The sequence below is a fragment of the Channa argus genome, chromosome 20 (genome assembly GCF_033026475.1).
Source record: "Channa argus isolate prfri chromosome 20, Channa argus male v1.0, whole genome shotgun sequence".
NCBI classification, from domain to species: domain Eukaryota; kingdom Metazoa; phylum Chordata; class Actinopteri; order Anabantiformes; family Channidae; genus Channa; species Channa argus.
This window is the reverse complement of record NC_090216.1, coordinates 1,122,796-1,144,537: the sequence shown is the minus strand read 5'-3', so window position 1 is coordinate 1,144,537 and position 21,742 is coordinate 1,122,796. Positions and strand designations below refer to the sequence as shown.

The following is a 21,742-nucleotide window of genomic DNA, read 5'->3' as shown; positions in this document are numbered from 1 at the left end:
TGATAACAAGTGATAATGCCCCACTGAACGGGGTGGTAACAGTCAGTCGTATCTTGAGCTAAGTCACAGACAATTCATCTGGCGTAAAGTTCACCATCTGACAGGCAGTGTGCTGAGTGTAGTGCCATGTTGAAATGAGCCCCCTGAGCTGACCCCTACAGACTGATACTAACACTCTGTTCTCATGCTGGTCAGTGCAGAACACAACGACCTAAATGAATGTTAGAAAAGGTTTTCAAAGTGTACGGGCAGAAACAGTAAAATGTTTCCTCTTGTCTTTCCTGTTAGTCGGACACACTTCTGCGAAGCTACATGTAACATTACACACAGCAGCAGCGGTTACGCCTGCATTAATTATTTAGACAGCTGTTCTGAAAGATTCACAGTGGAGAAAAGCAGCAGACCAGCAAATCTCCTGTCAGTGGCATCGTCTGTATTGCTTCTCACCTTTCAATATTTAAACATAAAATGAAATGTCACAATACGTATAAAAAGCAAAAAGGGAGACTGATGTCTTCGGGGGGTAAGCGTTTCTTAGGGGTCTAAGACCTTCCCACTCTGCTGCACCTATGTGTTTATTTACACATAGTTGCAGCATAAAATGGGACAAAAAAAAAATGAGATAAAAAAAATGGGATAAAATGAACAACATAAAATGGGTTGAAATGTTTAGGTTCTGACAGGTATGCTGGCTGCTTCCTGTCCATGCTAAGGTAAACTCATCAGCTCCCTGCCTGAGATATGGAGACAGTAAAAACATCAGTCTAATGCACAAGACAAGCAAAATGTATATGAGGGAATAAAACATTTTAAATCATGAATACGACACAATATGTTTGCAAAACCTTCTAATAAAGAAAGCATCAAATATTCGGTTCCAACTGGCTAAAGCACAAAAGCTGCACAAAAAAAAACTGAAAGACACAAAGTGCCAGATGACCTGAGAGGCCGACTTGGTTTATGTACTGGAAGCATGTCAGACAATTCAGCTTGCAGCAGCTGAATTGTCTGACATGCTTCCAGTATATGAACCAGGGAGATTCCAAGGAGTTTGAAACAAGGGGTCATTTCAGAAAATGACAGTCAACCAAAGGATTGATGTTAAAAAAGGTCTAGTGAATTTTCTCCTGCTTTCTTCTGTAAGCGCTGAGGCATCTCTGATCTACCCTGTCTGCTACACCAGCAGATGTTTAAAAGCATAATGCTGAACACATCATTTTGTTTTCACTTACTGCGAAAACCGTTAAAATACTGCAAGTCACCAAAATGTCGATTCTGAATGTAGCAGTAAAATGCTTTATATTTATTTCTACTAAAATGTCCACTTTTGATTGCATTTCATAAATTAAGTGCTTCACTAAGTTGCAGCTGGTCCAAACCATTTTTTTTTGCTTCCAGCTAAAGTTCAGCTAATGCACAGTAGCTGCAACAACGGCAGCATTATTCACATCCTTGTTTGCACACTTTGTGTGTATCTGAAGGTTTTGGTACAGTATATCTGTAGGGGGTCCGGACGAGAGAGCATAGGTTTGATGGGATTAGGAGCCAAATTGTTATATCAATCACAGAAGTTCACCAACAAGTCTAGTTTCTGATAGAAATTACGTTTTCTAGGTAGTGATGCGTTGAGTTAATTTGTTACCAGAAACGATGATGCAGAATCTTCGTTGATGATCAGTTTGTAATGAAAAAAGACTAAATAAGACGTAGCTTCTCATCAGTTAAACGGATTCTTCCACTGTCCACAATACTGGGTTCAACCGTTGGCCTGTTGCACCTCTGTTAATAGGAAACTTTCTGCCTTTGTCTCTGAAAATGAGCAGAAACGATCAGATAAAAGGAAGTTTTTGTTGAATGAAACTAAAACGAAATCAAAATCAGATGCTAAAACAAAAATGTGTGTGTGATGTCACAGAAATGAGCGAAGGGTGAACACTGCACATCCAGCTCCTCCTCAGTAAATTAAGGGGTTGCTGTACATCTCTGCAAACAGCTGAATTCAGCAAAGGCAGAGCTGAAGAGCAGTGGGTGAGCAAACTGTAGACCACATCAAAGCCTTCTTTAAGCTCTACAATGTTATTAACGTAGAAATAGGTTCCAAAATTACCACCGGATTCCTTATTTAGGAACAACTAAGTGTCTGAGGTGAGAATGAGTCCAGGAAAAATGACTGACGTAGTATTTGTGGAGAGGGTCTGACACTTTTTGAATGGACACTGATTGGAGCCAGGAGCCGTCACTGACTTTAAGCTACTTCTGCACTTCCTGCTGTGAACATAATCCAGCCAGCGATTATGTTTGTCACCACACAATGTAATTGGGAAAACAATTTAGTAATAAATAAATGCCATTTCTAGGGAACAGACAAGGCCGCTGTTATGTAACTTACAAAAACATCATCCCATTCATGCTCTATTTGTTATGGCAATATTTCAGTCACCCCCTTTCCTGTAGCACAGGAAGAGGTTTTTTCTTCCTTATCAATTCAGTTCCCAGACGCAGCAAAGTTCCAGTCATTTGTACTTTATAGATCTGCGAGCATGTACAAACAGTGTTGTGGAGTGAGACCCTTCATTTAGTGTTTTCTCTCAGACTGTCTGACTGTGATGTCCAATCGATCCCTGCAGAAGATGGATGTAGAGTGTGTGACCTTTTAAAAATGTGCGTTTGATTTCTTGTTTTTTTTTTTTTTTTTTTTTTTTTTCGTAGCCATGAAACAAATCACCTGGTGGTATCGGTGGCATGATTGACGCCAGGGGAAAAGAGGGAAGAGGGCAGTTGGAAAGTAGCTTGTCTTTAGTGAGCCAGATGTGGAGTGGTCTCACTGGGACGAGACGCTGACCTGTTGTCTGTTTGCGGCTCACTCAAGCTTGTTTTCTCAAATATTGAATATTGTTTCTTTTAGAAGAAGAGTCGACTCTCATCCACTCATTCTGTTAGCAGTGTAGTCAGTGTGGCTGGCAGGGTGGGTGGGTCTTATATTATCCTCTTGTCATCCCCCCCCCACCCCCCCACCCCCTTCAGGCTTAACTCGCAGCTCTGCCATCCATTTTAAAACCCCCCGTTTGCTTGATTTATGTCCTGATGTGTTAGCCACTCCTGCACCAGTCACTGTCTATTACAGGACTGATCCACATTTTTCAGCTCTGTATTAATTCTCACACTCCTCGGCTAAATGGTATCTGTACTCATTCGTCTTCTCGTGCTACCTTTAAAACGATCCCTTTGTATGGTGACTCTGCTGTTAAAGAATGAGGACAAAGTCGACAGACCTTGTTTGGTGAAAAAATGCCTGTTACTGCAGCAGAGAGAGATGGTCTGGTCACTGCAGTTAGGGTTGTTTTTACTGGGACAAAACAACAGCAGTAACCATAAAGTATGTAACTGTCAGGACAAAAATACCCACAGCTGAGGACTCGTGTTGGGATCAGCTGTACTTTACATGAAAGTATTGCTTTACACAATGTCCTTTACTTTAGGTGTTTCTCAATACAGAGTACACCAAGTTGGGATTTGGCAGGTTTGAACTTGGAGCCCAGACCCTGAGGAGGAGGGTGGAGGATTATTTACAGTTGTTAACAGCAGCATCTTATCTCAAACACAACTGTGCAGAAGTTGATGTGCAGTGGCAAAATTATCTCAACTGTTTCAAAAACGGACAAAACCAACTAACAGTGATTGTGATAAAAGAAAAACTCATAGGCTACATATGTGTATGTGTGTATGTATGTGTGGCGCAGTGAGGTAGAGCCGTTGTCCACCAGTCCCCCAGTTACTGGTCCAATCCCTGGCTCCTCACATTTCAAAATGTCCCTGAGCAAGACACCACCTTAGTTGCTCCCGGTGAGCGTTGGCCAGCTGCGTAGCAGCTCCTCATCAGTGTGTGTGTGTGATTGTGAGTGTGAATGGGTGAATAAGAAGCAGCTTAAAACACTTTGAGTGTCAATACGTAGAAAAGCGCTATATAAGTGCAGAACATTTACCATTTATGTAGGCTTATATATACAAACCAATGCAAAATACAATGCACTACTTCTGTTAATATTAATATTCATAGCTCTGTATATGCATGTATGTATTTTTACAATGATTTGGACGTTATCTGGTCTGGTCCTTTCAGAAGCTGGGCTGCATGTTGTTTGGTTGAGAACTTTGAATTAGAACAGTACTTGGGCTTTGACTGATGATGTATCACAAAACTACAAAAACGCAGAGAATACCACAGATTGAGAAAGTATATGTTGTATGTGAAAGGCTCCTGACCTCCTCCTCTCTACAAGAACAGTGTGTGTAGGTTCAGCACAGTAAATCATATAAATGAGGATAAAGTAATCTGCTTTCAAACAGTCTCTCTGAAGGAACCGGGTGACAGCGTTACACAAACAGAAGTTTAACTTTAGTATTTTCTTACTAAAGTGTCTTCCTGTATTTTTTTTGTGTTATTTCCTGTATTGTAAAGTTGGTCCCCTGAGATCAGAAAGGTGTGGGGGTAGAAGGGGCTGTTTGAAGCCCGTGAACCCCATCACAGTGTGTTCATCCTCCTCAGGGACCCACAACCTCCTCGAAACGCTCTGCTGAGGTGGAGAAACCCAACAACCACGGGCCTGAAACGAGTCTGGACTTTGGATCACACACGCACACTCAAAGTGCCCACGACATGATTACGTCACAGTGCCAGCAGGTGGCAAAATAAAAGGCAAACACGATTCACCTCAGGCTACATCCTCTACTGAAAATGCCATGTTGTTGGGAGCAGGAATCCAAGCCGTCATGGCTCTGACTCAAAAGTTTAATCACATGGAAGCTGCCACTGCCAGGGAAATAAACAGAAGACAGTTGTGGTTGAAGTTTGCCACATCCTGAATGTTCCTGTGTAAACATAACTTAGCAAAGTGAACTGATGCACTTAGAGAGGTTGAGCTAAATCACCCCATTGTTGTTCTTCTTTGATCTCCCAGGTCTGATTAGGTGGGTACGACCGACCTTTACACACACATCCTTCAACCCACAAAAGAGATTATTTAACCTCCCCTGATGTGAGGTCTGGGGGCAGCGGTGGCTCAGTTGGTAGATTGGCTGCTTATCGACCACTCAGCTTGGCCACATTTCAAAGTGTCCCTGAGCAAGACACTAAACCCCCAAAGTGCCCAACCCCAGCTGTTGAGGATTCACAAGCCAGCGCACATCTGAGTGCTGGTCCAAAGTCTAGTGAAAAGCTTTCTGGGCTAAATTAATATGCAGATCGTGTGATGTGCTCTAGTGACCCCAAGCTCACATGACAAGCTGGAGGAGAAAACCTATATGAAGTCTATGCAACAAAGCAGAGTTGTCTTCAGTTTTTTGCTGGTGCTTGTTAAAACAAAAAGTTAGATCCATAATGTCTTTGTTTCTGGCACATCTCAGTAGGTGATGGACCATCTAAACATGTATTCTCCGTACTACACACACTAGTTACACACGGGTTAAGTAGGTGTACTGTCAGTGTTTGGCACTGACCTCTGAGTGAGCGTGAGGGGTTTGGCAAATATGGCCACGTTCATCGATGTTAACGTTTTCAGTGAGCGACCGTATACTGAGATATTTTCTCCAGACATTGTTAAAAAAAGAAGCCAACAAAACGTTCCTGTTTGCTCACACACACAAAAACCTGTCACAGTGATTAATACTGAAAATGGCTTCTTACAGTCAGTACTTTAATCACTTCATTAACATGTTCTTCCTGTTTCACACTTGTCCTTGTGGGTTATTACTATAGGTAGTGCCCTAGTTATCTGAGTGAAATATAATAGTTTTACCATCCATCCATAAACAGTGCTAACATTTGCATTACATTGACCCCCGTTGTTGTTTGGCAACTATTACAGACAAATCAGGAGGCCAGCAAACATCTCTGGAGTCTGAGAACAAACATCACTTTTAACAGTCTCTGAAGGATGAAAGTGTCACTGCTACACACAGCTGTGAGTTACAGTTGTTGGAGTGACACATAGTTTTAACACATTGGATTCACTGAACTGCACTAGAGCAGCAAAATAAACAGACGTGAAGAGATAGAGAGGAACTTATTATCTCAACAGAACTTTTTTTTGTAATTAAGGAACGTGTCACACAGTGCAGAGGTGTGCAGTAAATCCCTAATGTGTGTCTGTGGCAAAGATGAGATTTCACAGTGAGCGAACACAAGTCATTGTTAGTTTTAGTCTTTGTACGGGAGGTTTGGGAAATAACAGCAACGTGCCAGCGTTACCTTCTAACAGTTTGCATATGTTTCTATCTGTGTGATATCCTGTTCGTCCCGAGCAAAGAACTTGTCTTGTCATGCGATGATACATATTCCACAAAATGCAGCACAACAAGCACAACAAGCACAAGAAGCACACTCACTAACCTGCTGTTTGTCAGAGAGACTTTTAGAGCATCTGAAACATGTTCATACTTGTCCTGTGGGGAACCTGAGATCTCATTATACCATAGAGAAGTTAGGTTCTTCTGTCATAAGTTTGTGAATACATGAAACCCACATTTGCAATGGGGTGTGAGTCTATCAGGCAGAGACCCGCACACTCTGCCCATAGGGTGGTCTCAGTCCTCTTCTGTCAGAGTATCTTGCAGGCATAAGCTTTATTGAGGCCATCATCTGTGACAGCTGTAATTTATGACACATTTTCCCTAGTTCGTTTCTGCAGATGACGGCGTCTGAAGTTGATCTGAGCTTGTCGTTCCTAGTCGTCATTAATTTATTTCCTCCAGAGAATAAAAAAGTGCTACATGATTCATCGATAACTGCTGCTGGTTAAACTGGAAAAACACTTTGAGTTCTGTCTGTAAGTTAGTGTATGTTTTTAGTCGTTCAGTAGCAATCTATCAGAGAGGGTCACATTATGAGACAATGGGCCCCTGAGCACATACAGGGGAACTTGTTGAACTTGTTTTGTATCTCTTCAGTCATTTTTGGTCTTTTTAATGGAGCTCTTTCAAGCACGAAAGATGGAAAGTGACTTCAGAGGCTCTGGCCCTTGGGCCCTTTGACCCCTGTGGGCTGTGCCCAAAAGGCCCATTCAGTAACTCCTTTATCCTACTGCCACCGAAAAATAATAAAGAACATGTAATCAAACATTACTTTTTTCAAACCTGGTTCATAAAGAAAATATTATTTTCTATTCAGGCAATTGCAGGATGTTTTACAGAAAAATCATAAAACCTCTTCAAGAGAAGGTTGTGGAGTGTCCGACTTTGACAAAGGAAAAGAGGTTTTATGCTCCACCAAAGAGGTGTCAGATCAGGAAATGCTCCAATGACTCAGCCGGGTGATGCCATCAAGATTGTGCCATCTGTCCATTACATGGTTAAAGATTTGAGCTGCTGCAGCAAAATACAGTGAACGGGACAGATGACGTGTTTGAGGGTGGGTGGGTAGCACACGGATTAAACATTTAATCTTGGCGCAGACACCAGTGGGTTACGTAAATCCACTTACAGCACAGATTACGGTTGGTAGTGGGGGGGAAATCGCATCACAATGGAAATCAACGACTTAGAGGAAGATGTTCTCTGTAAAACCATCAGATACTGCAGGAGGCCTGATCTGGATTCTGAAGTGTGATCACACACAAAACTCTCAGGCTTGTTAGCATCATAGATGGATTAGTGAACGGGCCTATTGTTTACAGGCCCAGGGCTCATGGACAACAACATTTATATAAAGTGACATCATCAATAAAGAGTAAGTACAACAACACAAAAGTGATTAAAATGTCCACAAAGAAATAAGGAGACACAAAATGCAGAACAAAGAGACCAAAGTTATGGTGTTTTCAAGCTTTTGGTTTCTCAAAAATACTGCAGACAAAAAATGTTTACAACGACATTGAATACAAAGTTGAAAAGCTACTACAAATAGAAACAAACTACGAAGGAAAAGCTGATGCAAATTTATAACAAAAGACACAAAATGGTTGTAAACTACAGTACAAACAAAATGTGCAAAATGACGACAGTAACACATAAAAATAAGAAAAAGGAACAAAATTATTATTGCAAAGAACAAGTGCTTTAAATTTGAGTGCTAACTTTCCTGCTGTTTAAACACCAGCCCCTGCTCCGAAACACAGCAGAAACCTGTTTTCAGTTCTTTGAAGTCATTTCTCTCGTGTGGAAAATACTGTTGATGTGAAGCAGAAATACCCCAAAGACTCATGCTGTGTTTCTTTTCTCCCTGCAGAAAAAAGGCAAGATGCACTACCAAATAGCTGTGATCATAAACTTCCTGGGTCACTGCATCTCAATGGTGGCTTTGCTCATAGCCTTCTTCCTGTTCTTGTGTTTGAGGTAAGTGTTGCTCCCGCCCTGCCACCAGTCCACTGATAATCCTGTAGATATCCTTGATGTGACAGAAACGTCAGTATTCTCATGATCCCCCGTTCAAAGCGCCTCTCAGTCTTATTCAAAAACCATTTGGTCATGGGATCAAACCTTCCTATCTCAATCCTGCATATGCAAAGGGGTTTAGACGCCTGCAATAACTAGGGCACATTCCCCACAAATAGACCCATTAGAGAAACCCCCCAAAACACAGTCTAGTGGAGCCCTGCTGGGACATCCAGCAGAGGGGGAATGGGTCTCTCTGACAAACCGGAGTAAACCGTGCGTTAACAAGAGAAAGGTCTTAGCACCCTCGACAGCCGAGGCTGTTATCGATTCCCAAGACACCCCCGGGGAGTGAGAAAAGCATGAAAGGGCAAAGAGAGACACAGAACAAATAGAAGCTCTACAGGACGGCGTTTATGCACAATCTGTGTTTGTGGGCCACAGCAGCCTGGACAGGAAAGAAGCGAGGGAGGACAGCCAGTTAAAATGGCATTTATTACTAATCTTTTTCACTCTGTAATGAGATTGAAAACCATTTAGGAGACGGTTGCCTCTGCCTGGGTGACGCAGAGAAGGACTGACAGTTGTGTTCAGTGTTGTGGAGCCAGAAAGAAATAAAAGGAATCACAGTGTAGAGGAGGGTGTTAAAAAGTTTTACAAATATGTTCAAACTGTGAAATGGCCAGAAGTGCAAAGTAAATGTACCTTAAGGACATTTGAAGAAAGTGGTTGTTAGTAGTCCTCAGTTCTTACTCAGAAGGTACTTATTAAAGATTTATCAATCACAGTGCAGCCAGAAAGTACAAGTAGTTCCCTAAACAAGTACTCCACTACAAGTAGAGTTACTGAAGTTGAATTATTAAGGACCTGCTCTAAAATGTTCTTTAGGTACAGAAGTACAATTACTGCACCAAGAAAGTGATTTCTGTGTCCATCAGTCTGACTGAGTTACTGCAAACATAAGTATTAGCATTTAAACACTATTGAATTTGATGCTGTCGACAAGTCCGGTCCAGATGTGTTCCACATGTGGCTCGTGAATAAGGTTCCTGCAGAAATCTGAAATATTCAGATCTTGTTAGGTTTGATTTATGAACAGATTCAAGGTGACAACCACTAAAAAACCTAATTTCTGACACCGACTCCTCCAATCTTTGATACGTGGTCTTTAACCTGAGCTAAATGTACCAAATGATCAGAGTCAGTGGGCGAATCAATGACATCATGGTGCCTCACTTCTTATACTGAATGTGGTGCATGTACAATAATGTCATGTTCTTTCGTTAACCTCAGAAACACACACACATGGCAGAAGTGAAGAAAACGGCACATTTTACCACAGAACAGACCTAAACTAAGGGTTCAAGTGGACTAAACCAGGCAGAAGGCAAATAGTCTGCAAATAATCTAAACACAGGCACAAGTCCAGAGAAAAGAGCCCAAACTGGCAAGTACGGCTTGAATGTTAGAGCTCAGAAAACGAGCCAGATGTGCTGATACGTGTTCTTAGCAGGGACTGAAGAAAGAATCACAACCAGGTGGGCTGGCTGGGGTGTTCAGGTGGACGTTATGTGGCTGGACTTAGAGGGAAAGTCCAGGGACACGCAGCAGAGATGACATGAGTTTACGGGAATGTCCAGAAGGGAACAGTGTGACAGAGACAAGCTGCTTCTCATCACCTTATTTTACATGTCCTCACTCTTGGTGACCTGGACATGCTTTCTGCTGCTCCATCATTAGGGACATTTTAGTCCAACCTTTGTCTTTTCCCAAAGTGACACAGTCTCTATCTTTGTGTTGTGATTCACAGTCTGACGCCTTTCAGCAGTAAAAACAGTTTAAACATCCATCAAGTTGAAAATCTCATTGCATCATGTAGAAATAATATCTGGATTTGAGATATTTGCATCGTTTTCAGACATCAAAGTCTCAATAAATATCAAATAATCATAACATAACTAAAGCACCGTGGTAAAGCCAACAAACTGTCTTTTGAAGGATCTGTTCAAAGTGCAGCTGCTGTCTAACTGTTTAGAAGATAACTTCAGCCATTTTCTGAGTTAATCATAGTTTTAATCTGCCTCCACAAAGACACAAAAATGAACAATGAATCTCATCAACTTACAGATGATTTCTTTCAGTCTGCAACCAGGATTAGCTCATGTCTGTGCTGTAGACCTGTGTTGTCCAAAGAATGATTAAAAACACATCACCCAGACACATCGCTCCTCTGGGAGACAAGACTCTTTATTCCAAAATGCTTGTTCGAGACTTGTTAAAAATGTTGCTCCAAATGTCCAGTAGAATTATAGTCACCCGCAACGTCTATGGCAATATGTTTTTAATAAATTAAGCCACTAAACTAATGCAGGTTGCAGACTGACACACGTCACCCCTGAGTAGAGGCAATTTGTTGTTGCTTTTAGTGTCTGTATGGGCATTAAAAATACAATTATGATATTGGCCCAGCTCACCAGAAAACCACTTGTTCTTTTATAATGATTATTCACTTTCATCTTCATCTAATCCCTCTATTGAAACCCAGAAGCTCCATACAGCTCCTCTCTTTGCAGCCTCTTGGTAGGAAATCTGATCGAATCGCTGGGGTATTTGAGCGGCCGTGTTGATTTAGCATGTATGAGAGGAAGTGAAGCAATTTTCTGCTTGTAGGTCACTATTCACCTTCACCTGCACTGTTAGATCAGGAAGAAGAAGAAATTAGTGAATTACACCACAGTCGTGCTGCTTATGAAATGTAAACAAAGTTTTTACACACACACACACACACACACACACACACACACACACACACACACACACACACACACACACACACGTGTGATGGGATGTGACCTCTGTTCTCTCCACATTAGATTCATTAATATCTCTTGAGTGCAGGAGGAGTCATCAGAGATATATAAAAGACAAAGTTAAATATATAAAATACTCAAAAAATAAGTTTTTCCTGTCATAAAGTCAATATATGATTTATGACCAAAAACAATTATTGATCTCAGGGTGAAATGCACAATGTACAGCAGCACAGACACTGAGAGGTGTGAACGGAAAAAACAATTTCAGATGCACAAACCCACTTTTGAGAAACATTGGGAGGCTGCACAAATTGTAAAAGAGAATGTTGCTTTATTATTTGTTGTAATTAGGACAAAGACAACAAATCAAATGATGAGTTGGATTATATTTGGTTTATAACAGCATGCTGACATATGTGATAAGAACTTTTTGGGTCCCTAATTTAAAAGTCTGATAGTGGCCATTGGACACTGAGACCATTTATTTTGGATATTTCCACTGCCAATAATAATATGGTCTCTTCAAAACTGAAATGGAAAAATAATCCAAAAAGAGGTCCCACTGTAGCAGCTGGAATACTTTCTATTCCTGATGTGGGGAGCTGCTCCCCCTGCAGATCACCTTTAAGTGGGTTAAGGTTAGTGGTCTTAAACCCCCCAGATGTTCAGTGATGTTCCTTTCAGGAGGGCCACTCCCTTCAGCTGGGCCTCCTGAAGTGTTTCAAGGTGGGTGTTGAGGTCTCATTTGGATCATAGTCCTACTGAAGAAGCCTGCCTGTTTCTACATCTATTACTTTAGGAGTCTTGACTGACTGCAGGACAGAGTGAGCTCTATCTCACATCTGTGTGTGTCGCTGGCTGCCACACAACCCCACATCCACATCAGAGGGTGTTACTCAACAGAGAGGATACAATCCTACTGTCCATTATAGAAATTAACAAAATTGCCATTTACAGCACACAATGTACTACATAAAGAAGATTATAGAGAAATAACATTATTGTCTATTGTCAAAATAAAATCACATAAGGTCTGTCACTATGACTTATGCTAATTTCTGTCATAACAAGAAGCAGCAGAATGAAAAATGCAGCAACACGTAACAGGAGTCTGGATTTTCTTCCTTTTCACTGTGTCTTTTTTGTCGGAGCTTTCCTCTTAATTAATACATCGGCAGTCGGTCAGTAGGATGTCAAGGGAAGTGAGCTCACACAACGAAATGAATATCACTGTAAAATTCCTCCGCTTCTAGTGTGGCAGCAAAATTTTAGGTTTGTCTGTTAATATACATCATTTTCAGAGAAGGTGTGTACCGGGTAAGTACAAGTAGAATGCAATGATTTCAGACCTATATTTAATTGAAAATATTATGAACAGTGTATAAAATGTTAAAGGATGCCTTTATTCATATTGAACTTGATCTAGTTTGAGTAGTACATGTAACTGAATGCCATTAAACTTCCCTCTGAGTTCCCTATATTAAAATATCTCCACCTGATGACATCACTTGGAGGAGCCTTCAGTTCAGATTACGTCATCTTGTTGCTGCATGTTGGATGTTGTAATCATGGTCATGGTCATGCATACCAAGAGTTCCTCTAAATGATATCATCTGAACTCCTAAGGAAGAAAACCTCCTCCAGGTGATGTCATCTTTTTTTTTTTTAGCTAGAAGCAGGGAAATAGTTAAATATAGGAAAGTCAGAGGGAAGTTTAAAGGAATTCGTTTACATTTACACCCTAAATTAAAGCCATAGAAAGCAAGTATAAAATTAGTGAAATCACCCTTTAAAAGTAAGAAAGTTTAGTTTTATAATAGGATGTTATAATAATATTTTAATAAAATGTATTAATTTTAAATGTGATGCCAATGAAATGTTTATAAAAATTGGGAGATGGGCAACAAAAAACTGAAAAAGTTGTATAATGCTAAACAAAAATCTCAAAACTAATGCGGTAAATTGACATCAGGTCGGTGTCATGCTTAAAACTCTACCATGCAAAGAAATAACCATATTTAAACAAGATCTAGCAACAGCGCTGCGTCTGTCGCCTTAGTCAAAATAGTGTCCTCCATCCTAAAGACCAGAGGAACCATGTGACTTGTTATTAGTGCAAAGTTCAAAAGCATGTTTGATGGCGGTGGTCGGGGGGCTCCATTAATACTGAATGACCCACTGTACATAGTGTATGTAATACAGCCACATATGCTCTCGCTCTAATATATCTATGTAATAATTACACTATCAAAGCACATTCTGCAGGTGTTGCCACAGCATGACTCACCAGGTCAGTTTGGACACTAGGAGGTGAAAACTAGGACAAAGGAGGCCTTTGAAAAAATGTGTTGCTGCCATCAAATTCAAAAAACACTCAATTTCTGCTGTATATTGTTTTTATTTTATTTTGTATGTAAAATTGCACAATAATGTCACTGGAACATTCCTGCTCCTGCCGGCCTGCTCGGTCAGCACAAAGCCAATGCAAGTGACAGCTATTAAGAAATGATGCATGCTCCAAAATAAATCTTATCATTCATGGTTGGCAGAGGAGGATGAAGCCTTAGGTTGCTAATAATGTCATCAGCTGGTGACAACGCACCCGGTTTGTTATGTCCATTCAGTCGTGCGATTCTATTTTCGACCACTTGCTCTGAGGCGCTTGGTCCGATTTTAATTGTGCCCTAAGGTTGATTTTAATATACAGCATTAAAAAACTGATGTGACACATAAAAAAGATTCCAAGGGGAGAGAGTAAAACGGTAGTTCATATATTATTCGAGCTGAGGGTCACTGGGACGTGATGGGAAGTTTTACTTATAGGCTACATCTCTCATTATTCATGCTCATCATCATTTTTGGTATTAAAGCTGATCTCATACTGCGTTGGGTGTTTAATGGAGGAGATTTTTCATTCGGACGTTTCCCACCAGTTTGCTCACATGTTTGCTTTTATATCTTCTGTATTTTCCACTTCCAGCATGAAACCTTCTCCCGTACTCGGCAGGAGGAATGTTGAAATAACAAACGCATAAATATCTCCGTTTCCCTCCCTCTGTTATCCTCACAGGAGCATCCGCTGCCTGAGAAATATCATCCACTGGAACCTCATCACCGCCTTCATCCTGAGAAACGCCACCTGGTTTATCGTCCAGATCACCATGAGCCCCAAGGTGCACGAAAGTAATGTGGTGCGTAGAAATACTCGGTCACAAGTAGAGTCTACTTTTAGACTTACAGACGTTATGATGTATTTTACTTGTGCATTAAGTTGTATGTAGAATTTTACTGCAATACACGTTCCAGCCACTTTATTAGGTACACCTGTTTAGAAGGAAGAAACAAGTTTGCCTTCAAACCTGGTCCTGTTTTTCAGAGCTTCTCTTTTGTCTTTGTTTTTTAGAAATATTATAAAATGTGAAGTTGCAACATCTCAAATGTTTTGTGTGGAGTTAATAAACCTTTGGTGACTTTTATTAGGAGGAGGACAGCAAGCCACTGGATTTGTCTTGAACAGTGTATTTTATGTTTATCATAGTTTTATGTCAAATCTTGCTTTTAAGTTATTTTTGGCTAACAAATCTAAATAAAGGTGCAGTAAAAAGCAGAATATTCTTCCCCTGAAATGTAAAGAAGTAGACACATAAATGATATGCAAATGATTGTGAAAAGTGAAGTACAAGTATTTCAGATTACAAGTTACTCAGTTCTTTGTCTTTAACCAATCACCGTCAAATCCAGCTTAGAAAACAAATTATCAGCAGAACTTGTGTTTTACTTTGGCAAATCCTAGAGAAACAGAAAATGTTTAACGCATTATTTGGTTTTGTAGATTTGGTGTCGCCTCGTCACCGCCTCCTTCAACTATTTCCACTCCACCAACTTCTTTTGGATGTTTGGTGAAGGCTGCTACCTCCACACCGCCATCGTCCTCACCTACTCCACCGACAAGCTGCGCAAGTGGATGTTCATCTGCATCGGCTGGTGTATGTACACTTGTACTTCTCTACACTTTTAGACACCTTAAAGGAATTCTTGGACTTAGCTACACCGACTTACCAAAAGTTCAGAACTGTTTGTTAAAGTGCCAGAATGCGCTTCCACATGTGAGGTTAAGTGGGCTCATTTTGACTGTTGTGAACACCGTTTCTACAGTTTCAGTTACAGTTTCTTCTATAATTTCTAATAAGTATTTTGCTTGATATTTTCTAGATAAGAAATATTACAAAAAGAAAGCTGTGTTTATGCCAAAGACATCAATCTAACTGTGTGACTTCCAAAAGTAATTAGCTGCACCACGTATGATTTAGGTCAATTCATTCAAAAGGGTTGAATACTTATAAAATAATGTTTTTGTTTTTTTACTTTCTTTCTTTACTTTCTCTGAAGGCATCTGCTTCCACTTTGACGTCCAAAAGTGTCCTTTTGTGACTTTTCTTTTCTCTAATTTTTATAGACACTGTAGCAACCCGTCCAATCAAGTCCCATTTTTCTCATCTTTAAATACGGCAGGGTCATCATGTCAACATGTACAAATTAATGGATTATCCTACACGTTCACATACTTTTGCCACAGACAAATGTTTATCTAGTTTTAGGACTTGTGTGACAATCTAATTACATGTGATGGTTTCACAAACTTTCAGGCCACAATATTCAAATAGTGTTTCTTCTCACTTGCTCAGAGATGAAGCATAATTCGGGGCACTGCACCTATGCTATTGACAGGTAAACTGATCTTTTCAGCCTTGCAGTACTGATTGGTTTGCAGGTGCCTGGGGAAATAAAGACACTGACAGGTGCAAATGGGGGTCAATAAGAACACAGCAGCAAAGCTTTGCGCCCCGGGGAGGAGGTTAATTTATGATCCATGAGCAATTTTCCAGGAGATAAATGGTCAAACAATCTACTGGAGAGGTCTCCCTAATGAATTAAACAGCTAAAAATACAATGAAAGTGTTGTACTGGGGGAGGATTCTCCACAGAAACCTGCTTTTATTAATAGCTTATATCAAATTTATAATGCATTAATAAACTACGTATTAATGAATAAATCATTATTACGGCCGATAAACTGTGTATAATTGCGGCCCAGTTTTCTTATGCAACTCTTGGCAAGAAAGTGAATAAGTGTATTTCCAAGCTTATTCATCTAAAAACTCCAGTAAATAAACGGTCAAATACTATTTAACCCGACAATGGGAGCGTTGGACTTGAGATGGAGATTCCAGGATTTTGTGTGGCAGCTGGGAAATGTATTTGTGTGGACTTCACTAACGCCCTGTTTCACTCTGTCAAACTAAACTCCTGAATATGCTCTGGTAGATTAGGTGTATTGTGCCAGCTGGATTACATTTCCCCCAGGGCAGCGTGAAGCGTCCATGTGAAGAGAAGATGGCAGCGCGGTGAAAAAAAAAAGGAAGAAGCTCAGATTCTCCTGGCTTTGCTGAGCTGGTCCTGAGAGCTGAAACATTACCAAAGAGGCAAATTATAGACAAAGATGAAAACAACAAGAAAAAGTGCATTTTTCTACAGTAACTCAAGGATGTGAGAGTAGATTTTCCAGAGGTTTAACACCTCACTGATGACAGTACATTGCTAATGAAGTGGAAAGTTTCCAGTGATGTGTTGGATGTTCACGCTTCTGTTAGTTTCATTTAGACGTGAGTAATGGCTGTTCGTCTGCTTTGCCCTATTCCTGTAAGTCAGTTAATATCAAGATCACTCTGCGTTATCATCAGCGAGAGTCCAGTTGTTCACTCACTCACACAAAGGTCCACATGGTGACAAGTCTTGGCTCGAATCTGTGGCTCACATCAACCAAGCAAGAGCTGCTTCTGACAGAGCTTGGCAAGGTGCTAGTGCTGTGCTGAAAAAACAAACGGACAAGGACTTATTGCAGTGTCAGATCCCCGGAGATATATTTTGTGATATGAACAGGAGACAAAGATGAAAAAATAATCTGTTTTTGTGCCTTGCAGGTATCCCATTCCCTATAATTGTGGCGTGGGCCATTGGGAAGCTTTACTACGACAATGAGAAGTAAGCCCTTTGTTGTCATCCGTTCTTAATATTCTTCTCAGATTTTTACGGAAACTGAACTTTTTTCTTTGTCCTCATCATTAAACCACAAGGGCAAAGTCAAGCTGTCTTACATTAAGGAGATGAATGTCTATTAATAACCTGCTGTAATCACATTTGCACTATACAATGTTCTTAATTACACATTGCCCCCAAAACCATTTTCACTTAGCTCAGGTCTGCTTTCGTTTGATACACGTGGACTTCTGTTGCCCCCATGAGACTCAGCATTGCCCTTGAAAAGTCTTCTTTATTTAAACATTTTTGTCTGGAATTTAAGTTGTAAAAATACACTTTGATCATTATTTACCTTTGTGTGACAACAAAGTGACGTAATATAATTAAGTAGATTGTAGTTAATAAAAGTTTGAGTAACATGTATGAAATAAATTACTTAAAAACCCACCACAAGTCAATTCTAAGCGAGGCAATAAGTTAATATAATAAATATATTTAAAAAGCATTTCTGTTGACAGGCCTACATTTAATGCCTGGGTGAATATCGCAACAAAGCCATGAACATGCGTGAAAGCTGTGAAAACCCAATGCAACACAAAATGAGGACTATTTCAAACGAGTCAGTATAAGTGGACTATAGGTTTTCAATAAACATTTTGCAAAATACAAATAAAAGTAATTAATAAAAAAATAACTATTCAACTAATTATTCAAATTTGAAGATAACATACTTTTATTTCAAATTAGCTGCACTAAAATTGTCTCAGCTTTTTTTTTTTTTATCACCCCTATTTCCAAAAGTTTTTGAGTGATAATTCATTTATGAATGTCAACAACCCCCATGAAAAAGACCAAAGCTAACAGTGCATCTGGCAGTGACTAATCTTAGGCCTCTACACCATGGAGCTCCATTGTTGCTCCAAAAGCACATCCTGCAGGAATTTGTAAAGTAGTGTTCCAACAATTAACACAAGCTCAACCGAGCCCCCAGAATCCTGTGTGGCCTTGCAGTTTCTTAGCCACTGTGTGATGTGTTCCTTCATTATCATGAACATACACTGTAGATTCTTATGACCAAGGCTTAGTCCCCACGATTACACACAGATTTTAAAATTCATTTCAGCCTATGTGCATCTACATGCAGACTGTGTTTCAGAGGCCTTAAAAAGTTGGTCCAGGGTGAAGATGTTTAGAAACTCAGTTTTCCGCGTTGTGGGTTTGTAACGTGCTCATTGTTACAGGCTTCTATTTATGAGGTGATGCTGTGCAGTGTCTGAGCCAAACAAGTGCTGGTATTAATGCTGCTAATGGGATATTTCACATGCTCACATATACATACATGCTCCCACTATGTTTATAAACAGTCTACAAGGAGTCAGTCATGACATTTTTCTCAGGCTTATGATTGACCAAAATGGCTTTATGGTTGCATCGCTGCCTGTTGGTTTGGCAACATAAAAAGACTTTGTTTGCATGGATAGTAAGGAGGAAAACCCCTAGTTCAACAAAATACCCATGTGGGCCAGGCCTGGATCACACACACACACACACTGCCCTGCTAATGTAAATTCAAGATTCACAGAACTTTATTAATCCCAGGGGGCTGCTCACAGCTGCTTTCTGCCCAGAAAGAACTGAAGGAAAAGGACCAACCCAACATGACAACAAAGAACTCTGACATCTGTCAATAAAGGATAAAAGGTCTAAAGATGAATACAATGGGGAGCATAATAAACAGAGGTGGGAGTAAGGAGGAGGACTTAAGTAAGCTGGAAGCTGATGAAGGGCAGTTATGATGGTGATGATGATGATATGATTTGGAAGGACAGTGATTTTGTTACTGAACTAGAAATATTTTATGAATACAAGAAGTAATTTCATCCACTTTCAGTCTGGAGGAGGAGATGTGCAGGTTATTGGAAAAAGGAAAAAGAACCTGGGCGACTGTGGTGCAGGAGGTAGAGCGGTTGTCCACCAATCTCACAGTTGTTGGTTTGATCGCCGGCTCCTACGGTGACATGTCGAAGAGTCCTTGAGCAAAACATTCAAGCCCAACTTAGTTGCTCCCAGAAAGCATTGACTAGCAGCATAGCAGCTCCCCCATCAGTGTGTGTGAGTGTGAGTGTGATCGGGTGAATAAGAAGCAGTGTAAAGCGCTTTGAGTGACAAAAGGTAGAAAAGTCCTATATAAGAGCAGAGCATTTACCATATCTCCATATCATATCTCAACATGTAGCTGACAGGACATGTAGCTGCACAACTCCAGTTTCCTCCTTTTCCCATTCCAATCTGAACACATAGCAGACTTTGGACCCCTGTGCTGCCTCCCCATCACCTTAGCTGAGCACCTGCTTTCTCTGATTGTGATTGGCCTACATGTTATTGGTTGGTTGGGAAGCAGCTTATTGCATTGCCTATGTAATGTGTTTGATGCAGTCTGCCGTCCCCCTCCTGTCCCCCAAACATGCTGAAGCTCTCTGTAGTCAGTGATGCCGTCAAGCAGCCATGTTTCTGTGAATCACATCACTTGACACTCTCAAGATGTTCTGATACTCAGTAAAGCATTAAATCTGTGTCAAGTACCTGTAAAGGAAATACTCTGCCTCCACTTAGCTTTACAAGGAAATGTATGGTCAGGTAGAAATATAAGTAAAAAGACGCCAAGCGAATATTCCCATTTGTAGAACAACAATATGCACAATGGCTATCACAAAAATCATAAAATTCAAATTTCAGTTTGACCTTAACACTTCAACAAGCATCATCTCAAATCAAGTTTAATCTGCTTTAATTTTCAGAGTAACATGTTAACATCACACTACAATCGTAGCCACGTGTTATTTCTCATGTCAAGAAGACGTTTAAAGAAAATTATAGAAGAAAAGATAAATTGTTTTCTATGATTAAAAAAATATTAAGTTAAAATTATGTCAAAGGTTTGACTTTATTTAAATTGAGCTAAACAGGCCACCTGTTGAGTTTTTCAATATTTATTTTTGCTTCTTATTATCTAACTTTGACTCACTATTGTTCGGTTTGTCATCATGACGAACATTGTTTTTTTGTCTTTTGTTTTCACTGGCAGAAGTTGGCTTCCATACAGACACACTGATTAGTTTTCACCTTGATAATTGTACAGTGCAGTTAAAGTTGCTTTAAAGAAATTTCTCACCTCTGGCCAAAATCATGCCAAACACTGTAATTCATATGTTGGTTAAATCACTGACTGGAAAACGTGAGTTTATACCCCTGAGCAACAATTTACATTAATGACAGACATTAATGGGAGCTCATCCTGACCTCAGAGGGGAAATCTTCATGCCAAATAAAAAGTAACAATATAAAGACATCTGCATGTTGGGACTAAGCACGAGGGATTTTCTTCTTTCAGGTGCTGGTTTGGGAAGCGAGCAGGCGTGTACACAGACTACATCTACCAAGGTCCCATGATTCTTGTGTTAGTGGTAAGAGGCTTTGTTTTTGTGCTGTTTGATACGATTAGTCTTCATTCTGTCTTAAAAACGGCAACACATCCTTCATGTTAGCTAATGTGAAGATCTAACTCTTGAGTGCAACTTTACCGTCCTGCAAAAAAACATGGAAACAAGAATGAAATCTGAGGTTCTGTTCATTCTTGTTTGTACCTTTTACAAATACTAATCCCTAAACGCTGGATCATTTCCACAACCTAAGGGGAAGTTTTTCATGCATTTAAATGACTATTATATCAGAACTATCTTGAATTTACAGGTAAGTGTTGTCACTCACATTGGATAAAGGCATCCAGGAGCTTTAAATCAGAGCTCAGACAGAAGACAATGAGCTCTACAGCTGGACCTCAGCCATCTGTATGATTCCTCCTTCAACATTCAGACCATAGCTGTGTTCCTGTTCCTCATTTAGCCAACAGTCTTTGTCAGGCTGGATGTGCAGCTCATCTGACTGGGACTCAGCTCTGCTGCTTAAACAAGCTTTCGTCATCTTTTCCTTCCCCAGCGTCTGCTACCACCCTCACTGTGGCTGTTTGGCCGTTTCTCTGCTCAGTTTTACCTCTTTTCTTATTGCTGGGCCTCCAGTGCTGGTGTTTCTGTCGCCCTAACCTTACATCACATCCGCCTCCTGTCAGTTTCTCATTGCTGCTTTCCCAGATTCTCTAGTGCTGACAGTAGCCTGTTCACTCAGGCTTTTATGTCTTCGCATAGCTCTTGATCCTGTAGGATCAGAATTGGGTCGCCAAGAATATCTGTGGTGCCTTCTGTCATATGGTGCTGTGGTCGACATGGGTGCTGGTAAAGGCAACAGTTAAACTACACATTTAATGAGAACACACAGAACGGAAGCACAAAAGCCTTAATGCAGTTTATCCAAGACCAGTAGAATGGACGGCTATTGAACCACTGCCATACATCTGTTAGGGCTGAGGTCAGGTCATCTGGTCCTGGAAAGTATTTCTAGGGTTATTTTTGCTCCTATCTTACGTCACTCACACATATTACACGAGCCATTGATTTTGACACTCATCA

The 21,742-nt window shown here is 40.4% G+C and overlaps 1 protein-coding gene across 2 annotated transcripts in view; it reads left to right on the top strand.

Annotated features, from left to right (window-relative positions):
• The window catches only part of LOC137106006 (corticotropin-releasing factor receptor 1-like), a 61,201-nt gene that overhangs the window by 29,920 nt on the left and 9,539 nt on the right, over positions 1-21,742 (top strand). For both annotated transcript variants that reach the window (XR_010911884.1, XM_067488979.1), the window contains exons 6-10: positions 8,222-8,328; positions 14,251-14,371; positions 15,013-15,166; positions 17,162-17,222; positions 20,611-20,683. Coding sequence is in view for 1 of the 2 variants with exons in the window: in XM_067488979.1 (XP_067345080.1) it covers positions 8,222-8,328; positions 14,251-14,371; positions 15,013-15,166; positions 17,162-17,222; positions 20,611-20,683 (516 nt within the window). In the remaining variant the exon portion in view is untranslated. The remainder of the gene's footprint in view (positions 1-8,221; positions 8,329-14,250; positions 14,372-15,012; positions 15,167-17,161; positions 17,223-20,610; positions 20,684-21,742) is intronic.